At 39.6% G+C, this 10404-nt stretch overlaps 1 protein-coding gene across 1 annotated transcript in view; it reads right to left on the minus strand.

The window, feature by feature from the left end:
* The window catches only part of TTC18 (tetratricopeptide repeat domain 18), a 116016-nt gene that overhangs the window by 88756 nt on the left and 16856 nt on the right, over positions 1–10404 (minus strand). The window contains exon 5 of the mRNA XM_006837471.1: positions 7384–7563. Coding sequence (XP_006837534.1) covers positions 7384–7563 — 180 coding nt within the window. The remainder of the gene's footprint in view (positions 1–7383; positions 7564–10404) is intronic.

Here is a 10404-nt window from a genome sequence, read left to right on the forward strand (position 1 = left end):
AAACTTAAATCTGATAAAAGGCTAAGTAAAGAGATATTTTCATATTTTATAATTTATCAAAAATTTACTTACAATGGAAATCGTTAAAAGATGGTTAAGTTGATGTTAAGTACCATGGAATCAGTTCTGACTCATAGTGACCTTGCATAAGGTTTTCAAGGCTCAGCTGGTGGATATGAACTACTAATCTAGCAGTTACCAGTCCAGTGCTTATCCTACAGTACCATACCAGGACTCAGGTTAAAAGATGTTCATAGGCAATTTAAAGAAGACATTTTTAAAATCAAACATTTAAATAAAAAGATACACAGTATCACCAATAATCTATGAAATATCTATTTTTTAAATGAGGTACCATTTAAAACCAATAGTTAATTACTTAGGTGCCTTGAGTTGATGCCAACTCATAGTGACCCTATGCACAACAAAACACTATCCCATCCTGCACTGTCCACAGAATTTTTGTCCAGCCCATTATTGCTGCCACTGTGTCTATCCATCTGATTGGGGGTCTTCTTTTTCACTAACCCTCCACTTTACTTAGCATGATGTCCTTCTCCAGGAATTGGTCCCTCCTGATAACAAGTCCAAAGTACCACAGCGATGAAGTCTTGCCAACCTTGCTTCTAAGGAACATTAGGGTTGTACTTTTCCAAGACAGTTTTATTGGTTCTTCTGATATCTACGGTGCTTTCAGTAGTCTCCAACACCATAATGTAAATGCATCAATTCTTCTATAGCCTTCCTTATTCATTGTCCAACTTTCAAATTCATATGAGGTTATTAAAAATATTGAAGCTATAGTCTTTGATCTTCATCAATCTGTGCTTCAAGTCCTCTTAGCTTTAAGCAGGGTTGTGTCATAGACACATCACAGGTTGTTAATGGATCTTTCTCCAATCTATATGTCACATTCTTTTTCATGTAATCTAGCTTCTCAGGTTATTTGCTCAGCATACAGATTGAATAAATATGGTGAAAGGATACAACCCTGACATACACCTTTCCTGATTTTAAACCATGCACTATCCCCTTGTTTTGTGTGAATGACTGCCTTTTGGTACAGGTTCTTCATAAGCACAATTAAGTGTTCTGGAATGGTTATTCTTTGCAATGTTATCCATAGTTTGTTATGATCCACAATCAAATGCCTTTGCATAGTCAATAAAACACCAGTAAGGACTTCTGGCAAGATGGCAGACTAGGCAAATGTACACAGACGCTCCACAACAAAATTGTTGTTAGTGTCATCAAGTCACTTCCAACTCATAGAAACGTTACCTACAATGGAGAACCAATAAGACTAAGCTCGTATTTCTCAGCAGAAACTATGCAGGCAAGAAGACAATGAAATGATACATACAAAGAAACAAATAGGCTTTCTGAGGAGCGGCTGGTGAGCTTGAACCTCCAGCTTTGCAGTTCAAACACATTAACCCACAGCACCGCACCAGGACTATACAGTAAAGTTGTGAGAGACAAAATAAAACAGACACAGACAAAAATTCTGGCATCCTGAACTTGAGAAGAAAGCCTAGAGAAGTGGATGGAGTGAGTGCTTGCTGAGAGGAAAGGCTGAGCAGGGATGGTAAAAGGAGGAGACTGGCTGGTGAATGGCTGGCCAGACGTGGATCCACCATCTTTGTGTTTTAGCAGCAGAAGGTCTGGCACAGCAGACTTAGCGTGGGTGACGTAAAAGGTATGATTTCTTCTTTTTCCCCACACTCTCCTGGTGACCAGAAGCGTGACCAGCTCCCACCTTCATCCACCACCAGGGCAGACCCAGCTCTCTGGGAGTTCAAAGCCACATGGTTGGGAGCCAAGTCAGAATGAAGTGGGGGCCCACTATACCACTTTGGTGGGCTAATTTGGTGTCTGGATTCAGGCGGGCTCAGCTCCAGATCTACAAAACCTGCAGAGCCACCAGACTAACACTTAACCAGTCACACAGCCCCAACTTCCCTGTGATCGTAGCAGACGCTGAAACCAGCTCCATCAAGGGCCAATGAGCCACTTTCAGACTGAGTCCTGAACACAGATAACACCCAGGTCAACAGGTACTCCATCTAAGGCCAGGTACTCTGTTGTCACATCCCTTCCACAACCATTCTGTGAGCGCCTTGAATTGCAAGACCTCTCTGCACCCCCTCCCCCGAAATTTCTCCCATCCAGGTCCAACAAATGCACTGTTTTGTTTTCACAAATAGCACAACCTCACGGTGCCCCAGAAACAAGAGACAATGTTAGCTCACACAAAGAAAAAAGAGAGAACAGCTCAAACAAATGACCAAGATGCAAAGCCAGAAAATGTTTCTGAAGAATAAAAGGTAAAAGACCTAACCAAAAGGAATTCAAAAGAATGATAATTAGGTACCTTCAAAGGCTTATTAAAAAGGTGGAGGAAAGTGAGGAGAACACAATAAAAACTTTAGAAGAACTTAAGAAAACACTACAAGAACAAACAAAATAAATGCAAATTTTGAAACAATACAAAACCTGCAATTAGAAATCCAGAAGATTAATTGTAAAATCTCATTGAAAGGGCAAAGGAGTAGATGCAAAGCAATGGAAGCCTGAATTACTGAGCTTGAAGAGAAACCTCTCAATATTAATATGCTTGAAGATATCCAAAGAAAATCTAAGAATTATGTGGGACACCATGAAAAGGAACAACTTACAGGTGACTGGAATTCTAGAACAGGAAGACACAATAAATAGCACAGAGAATCTATTAAAGAGCTGTTGGAAGAAAAGTTCCTTAATGTTATAAAAGATGAGAAGATAGCCATACAAGAAGCTGAACAAACCCCAAACAGGATAGATCCTACAAGAAAACCAAGACATTTCATAATCAAACTTTCAAAAATCAAAGACAAGGAAAGAATCCTGAGAGCAGCTCAAGAAAAATGAAACGTTACCTACAATGGAGAACCAAGAAAACTAAGCTCATATTTCTCAGCAGAAACCACACAGTCAAGAAGACAATGGAACTCTAAGAGAAAAGGATTATCAACCAAGACTCATATACCCAGCAAAGCTGTCCCTCAAATACGATGGTGGAATTAGGACAGTTTCTGATAAACATAAATTAAAGGAATTTGTAATGACCAGACCAAATTTGCAAAAAAATGCTAAAAGGTGTTCTTTGGACTCAGAACCATCAACAGCAGACAACAACCTGAGATTACTGTTCATGACATCATCATCCAGAACGCAATCCAGATATAGAAATATTTAAAGTAAAACAACGCAAGACTGAAAATAGGGAACCAGAGATACCAATGTATAATGAAGTCAACTACAAAGCAAAAAAAAAAAAGGAATGGTGTAGATACAGAACTTCCAAATGGAAAGGAAGCCAAATAGATTTCAAGATAAAACAGACTGTTTTAAGCAGGGAAAAAATTAATAAATTACAGGGTAACATAAAAGAAAAACAATACACCTGCACATCAATATATATATATATAAAAGAAAATCAGCAAGATTGAATAAATATTAATGTAACAGAAATGAAAATGAAAAGAAAACTCACAAACAAAATGAACTCAGCATAGAAAATTATGTGAAACAAAATTATGTTGAATATCAACCAATTCTTTTGACACAGTGATTCTGTTTATTCCTTCTATCTTCTTTTGATGCTTTCTGTATCGTTCAATATTTTGCCCATAGAATCCTTCAATATTGCACGCCAAGGCTTGAATTTTTCCTTCAGTTCTTTCAGTTTGAGAAATGCTGAGCATGCTCTTCCTTTTGGTTTTCTAAGTCCAGGTCTTTGCTCATTTCAATGTAATACTTGACTTTGTCTTCTCAAATTGCCCTTTGGAATTTTCTGATCAGTTCTTTTACTTCCTCATGTCTTCCAATTGCTTTATCTGCTCTATGCTCAAGAGCAAGTTTCCGAGTCTCTTCTGACATCTACGTTTTGTATTTTCTTTCTTTCCTGGCTTTTTAATGACCCTTTGTGTGATGTTCTTGATGTCATTCCACAACTTTTCAGATCTTTTTCATTAGTGTCTAATACATCAAATCCTACTTGAGATGGTCTTGAAATTCAGGAGAGATATATTCAAGGTCAGATTTTGGCTCTCGTGGACTTGTTTTAGGTTTCTTCATCTTCAGCTTGAACTTGCATATGAACAAACGATGGTCTGTTCTACAGTCTGCCCCTGGCCTTGTTTTGGATGATGATATTGAGCTTCTTCATCATCTTTTCCCACAGATGTAGTCAATTTGATTCCTATGTTTTCCATCTGGTGAGGTCCAAGTGTACAGCTGCGTTTTATGTTGTGACAAAAAGGTATTTGCAATGAGTAAACTATTGGTCTTGCAAAGTTCTTTAATGCCATCTCCAGAATAATTTCTATCACCAAGACCATCTTTCCCAACTACTAATCCTCTCAATTTATTTCTAACTTTTGTATTCCAAGCAACATTAATTATCAATGCATTTTGGTTGCATGTTTGATCAATTTCAAACTGAAGTAGTTGGCAGAATTCTTCAATTTTATCATCATTGGCCTTAGTGATTGGTGAGTAAATTGGAATAATAATGGTATTAACTAGTCTTATCACAGGTAGCAAATGTACTTCAAAATATATCTTGAAATGCTCTTTTTTAATATTTCCAGCATAATAAACCATATGATAATCTGATTCAAAATGTCCAGTACCTATCTATTTGAGCTCAAGAATGCCTGGGATATTGATCTTTATACATTTCATTTCATACTTGACAACTTCCAACTTTCCCAGATTCATACTTTGTACATTTCATGTTCTGGTAATTAATGGATGTTTACCACTATTCCCTCACATTTTGAGTTATGCCCCATCAGCAAATTAAGATTCCTTAAGTTTCACTTCATTCATGTTGTTAAAGTCAACTCTACTTTGAAAAGGCAGCTCTTCCTCAGGCATATTTTGAGTGCCTCATCTTCTGGCATTGTATCAGACAATTTTCCATGATATTCATCAGGTTTTCAGAATGGCTAACCATTCAGAGGTGGACTCCCTCTCTTTCTTCCAGTTTCCTTTAGTCTGGAAAGTCAACTAAAACCTGCCCATCATGAGTGACCTTGCTAGTATTTAAAATACCAGAAGCACAGCTTCCAGCATCACAGCAACACACAAGCCACCAAAGTACAACAAACTGGCATACAAGTTGAAACCATTATATTGACAAAATTAAAGTTTGAAAATCATGTACTGGCAAGAGTATAAAACAAAATGTTATTCTTAAGTGTATCTTGGAAATATAAATAAGTGTAACTATGGAAGGTAATTTTGCATCTTTTAATAAAATTTAAATCTGCATACCTTGTAACTCAACAATTCTAGTTCTTTGGGTTAACCTTTAAAAGACACTTGTGAGGGAGGGGCACTTTTGGAATGGGGAAGTAAAGGTCTTTGAAAAGACCTTTCCATAAAAGCAATGAGAATATTTTCAAAATGGTGAAGAGCAGCTTTTTCAGAACTCTGAAAATTAACTTAAGGCCTGCCAACAAGTTAACAAAGTACAATTTAGGATGCGAAACAACTCAGGAAACAGCAGTTCTCTGAGCAGAAAAACCTGTTCTCAGCAGTACTGCAGGCACGCCCTCTCTAGTCCTAGCCTCTCAGCAACTCAGGCCCTTGGTTTCTACCTTGCTCAGGCAATTGTTGCAAAGCTCCTTTAGCACTGTCAACAAATGCCCAAAGAGCACCCCATTCTGCAAGCCAGCCTCCTGCCTCCACGACACTCAGCTTTACTCATCCTGTGGGCTGGGCAGCTGCCTCTGCAAATACCACTTCTCAACATAGGGATCATGGAGTCCAAAACATGCACTTTACTCCCGGCTCTTCAATCTTGATGGTTGTGATGGTCCCGTTTCAGAGATGACTCATTTTAAACCCAGTGGAATGGCAAATCAAACCAATACCCAAGTTCGAGTCCTATACAACCATTTGTATGATCCCAACAAATCATTTGGTAGGAGTTACAAGGACTATCGATAGAAGAGCCATGTCAAGTAAATTAAAGGCACCCTACTGGACCAGACATTGAAACTGACAAGGAGTTTGCTTATATAAGAAGCCAACCCCACAGAAGTTTTTAGAAGCAGAGCTAGAAGAGAAAACAAGATGAGAATCTCAAGACCAAGAAAAGCCTGAAACAGAATAGTTGGAGGTAGGATTCCTGAGAAGAGAATGTCTTAAAAGAGCTATAGTACAGAGCCAACACTACAGCACTGAAGTGAGTCTGAACGGGGCCCATTAGCAGAGCCTGGAAGTGGGCCCTGCAGCTACAGCTGGTGGTGAGAGGCCCAGAAGGTGGCCTGACAACAGAAAGCTGCTGCTAAGACAAGAGACGCTGAGCAAGTCGCTGTGCTGACTATGTTGCTAGCAGAGAGGCTGATGGCAGGGAGGCTGAAGGCAGAAAGGCCTGCGTGGCTGAGAAGGGGTGTGCACAGCTGAGAGGGTGGCCTGCCTGCCAGCACGGTTGAGAAGGGTCTGTCTGGATGAGCTTCTAGTGGCAGAGAGCAGCTGTGAAAGCTATACTGGTTAAAATCTGTCCTTCACTGAAGAAGGGACGGATGTGCTCTCTACCTTCAAGGAGCCTTCCAAACCTCACTTAGGCACTTCCTATGCTGATCCTGAGTTGTTCCTGTTACTCCAAGTTGATGCTGAATTGAAGCCTGTTCTTCACCTAATAAACTCCACAGCTGTGAGTATGGTCTGTTAGTTCTGTGTGAATTACCACTGCACAGAAACAGGAAGTGTTCAAGTGGTAACAAAGCTGATAGGGCTAACCTCCACTTCATAGCAAGCAGCTTTTTGCTGATCCTGATCCTTATCCCTCTGGAATTTAGGCAGATCTCTACACTGCAATACAAGGGTGTCAGAGACAATGTCTCTGGGCAATGTCTAAGTTGCATCGTTACCCCCAATTCGAGTGTTCAAGGGCAATCGCTAAGTTGCCCCCCTCCTCATCCCCAATATCTAGACAATTTGACCTAAGTAAATTACCTGGGCTTAAGAGAAAAAGTTTTATAATAAAGTACATTGTACAAAATCCATAGAATATATACATAAAAATAAGCAGAGTAGAAACATACCCCAAAAAATGACCATTTTTTATGTTTTACATTTAAATATCACAAATATATGCTTAATTATATAATTTATATGCAACTTATAATGTATTATATACAATGAATATATAAATTATAAGGATAAAACTCTTATTTAAAAATACAAGTAAACTTTATTTTTAAGCCTAAAATAAACCTCGGCCATTCAGAGCTATGAGTTGAATGACAGAGGAGGAAGTGAGGACGAGATGGCCCTAAGAGTGTGGCCCTGTTTGGAAGTACACAATTGTCTGCAGCAGGACTTTACCTCCCCTATTGATGGAACTTGCAGACCAACCATGTAGTTCTGCAGGGGTCCGATGGGCATGAAGGACTCAGGGACAGAGTAGGCAGCCTCCAACGTAACCTTCAGTAGATTGCTCCCGGAGATCTGGGCCGAGGTCAGTAATGGCTCTGACACAGAGACTTTCACTTTAAGACTGCACTGCTGAAAAAGAATAAATGTCACATTTTTTAATTGCCAGAGATCAGTCTGAAAGGCTGTGACCTTTAATTTGTGACCTCTGATCTAGCTCTGGATGGGTAGCCAGTTGGTTTCGGAATTTAAAATGACAGAAAAAAATCAATGGATCTGATATTTATATTGACCCACGCAAGCATTCTCTCTACTTCTGTACATATTTGAAAATTTCCATGATAAAATGTTTTCTAAGTTTAAGTCAGACTACCTCCTCATACCTAGACAGAAAAGAAAAACCAAGTCAATAGTAGGTCCTGGGTCGTTGTTGTTGTTATGTGCTGTTGAGTCGATTCCAACCCCTAGTGACCCTGTATAGGGTTTCTAAGGAGCAGCTGGTGAGCTTGAACCACCGACCTTGCAGTTCAGACAACTTTGCAATCTGGCGCATTAGCCCACAGCACCACACCAGGACTCCTGGGTAGAGTAGGAGAAAACTGTGGAACAAAACTCAAATTAATTTTTAAAAGATGAGGTTTACTGGTCTGATAAAGACTGACGGAATTCCAGAGAGTATGGTTCTTAGTCACCTTTTAACCCTTTAACTCAACCCTGTGGCTCAACTTTCAGCGAAACGACAGACAGGCCTATAAGGGAGGAATGCTCTCCTGAGAACAATCAAACATGTGAGATGAAAATGGCAGCGTTTGTCCAGGGATAAAGCTCAGAAGGCAGGAAGGAAGAGCAACGAAGAGCGAATGGAAACAGGGAACACAGGGAGGAGGTGGGAAGAGTGCTGCTACCTTGTGAGGATTGTAATCTATGTCACAAGACAAAATGTCTACAAATTATTGAATGGAAAAACAATTTCCCTGTTCTGTAAACTTGCATACAAATCACAATAAAAGTTTTTTAAAATGCCAGAGACACAAGTCTCTCTCTCTCTTTTTTTAACATTGCTTCATTTGAGTCTCATAGCACTGTTCAGGTAAGAAGATCAAGCTTAGCTATTTGTATACTAAGCATTGAAATCATTTTCTCTAGGTCCCATGAGTTAGAGACAGAGCCAAGAGAAGACTCTTACCTCTAAGACAACGAGTTCTTCCCACTCTATCATACTAGGGTCAGGTGTGTAGATAAACATACAGAGAAGAAGTGAAGGCTCTATACTAAAAGTGTGAGAAGGCCTGGTGATGCAGTGGTTAACTGGTTGGCTGATGACTGAAAACTTGGAAGTGTGAACCCACCAGCCTCTCCGTGGGAGAAAAATGGGGCAGTCTGCTTTCATAAAGATGTACAAACTGGACAACCCTATGGGGCAGTTCTCCTCTGTCCAACAGGGTTGCTCTGAGTCAGAATTGACGGGACTGCGATGGGTTTGGTGTGATTTACACTGAAATGTGAGTAATAGTTGCATAGGAGTAAGTGAGAAAAGGGTGCTACAGCCTCTGTATAGATTACACCACCACGGAGATAAAACAAAAATCCTCACAACTGGACCAATAAACAGCATCATGATAAATGGAAAAAAGATCTGAAGATGTGGAAAAAAGTTTGGCTGCACCTCAAAAACATAAACATAGAACTATCGTGCTGTTATTGTTAGGTGCTAACCACATGCACAACACTGCCCAGTAGTATGCCATATGCACAACCATTGCTATGTTCGAGTCCATTGGTGCAGCCACTTTGTTGATCCATCTTGTTGGAGGTCTTCCTCTTTTTTGCGGACCCTCTACCAAGCATGACTTAAGCAACATTTTATTAGTTCTCACAGCTCACGGGTTGACTAGACTCAGATGAGTAATTATCGTTTGCAGTCTCCTGTGATGTTGCAGTCAGCTGTCAGCTGGATCTGCAATTAATATAAAAGCTCTACTGAGCTAGAGATCCAAGACCGCTTACTCACCTGGCTGGCAGGTGATGCTGACTGTCACCTGGATGTGATTCTAGCACAGCCAGTGGAGCAAACAAATATACAACAAAACACTGTGTAGTCCTGGGACATCTCACCACCATTATTATCTTAAAGTCCAGTGCTACAACCACTGTTAATCTATCTTGTTGCGGGTCATCCTCTTTTTCATTGGTCCTCTATCAAGTAAGATGTCTTCTCCAGGGACTGGCCCCTCTTGATAACATGTCCAAAGGACATAACAGTAAGTCCCACCATCCTCACATTTAAGGAACATTTCAGTTCTATTTCTTCCACAATATAATTCATTCTTCTGGCAGTCCATGCTATAATCAGTATTCTTCACTCACACCATAAACCAAATACATCAATTCTTCTTTGGTGTTCATTATTCAGTGTCTAGCTTTTGCATGCATATGAAGTGATGGAAAATCTCATGGCTGGGTCAGGCATACCTTAATTCTCAAAGTGAAATCTTTTTTTTTTTTTTTACAATTTAAAGAAGTCTTTTGCAGCAGATTTGTCCAATGCAATATGTCATTTCATTTCTATGGGCATTAACTGCGGATCCAAGTAAGAAGAAATCCTTGACAATTTCAGCAGTTTCTCCATTTGCCATAATGTTGCTTACTGGTCCAGTTGTGAGACTTTTTGTTTTCTTTAAAGTGTAATCCATACTGAAGGTTTCAGCAAGCAAGGAATTATCTGCATATGGCAAGCTGTTAATGAGTCTTTCTCCAATTCTGATGCTGAGTCCTTTATATAGTTTACCTTCTAAGTGCTAAGCATCAGATTAAATAAATATAGTCAAAAGTATACAACATCTACATACAGCCAATTGATCTTCGACAAAACACCAAAATATGTCCCATGGGGAAGGGATAGTCTCTTCAACAGATGGTGCTGGCAGAACTGGAAAATGATATGCAAAAGTCTGAAACAAAACCTTCACCTCA

This window comes from Chrysochloris asiatica, unplaced genomic scaffold (genome assembly GCF_000296735.1).
Source record: "Chrysochloris asiatica unplaced genomic scaffold, ChrAsi1.0 scaffold00020, whole genome shotgun sequence".
Lineage (NCBI taxonomy): Eukaryota > Metazoa > Chordata > Mammalia > Afrosoricida > Chrysochloridae > Chrysochloris > Chrysochloris asiatica.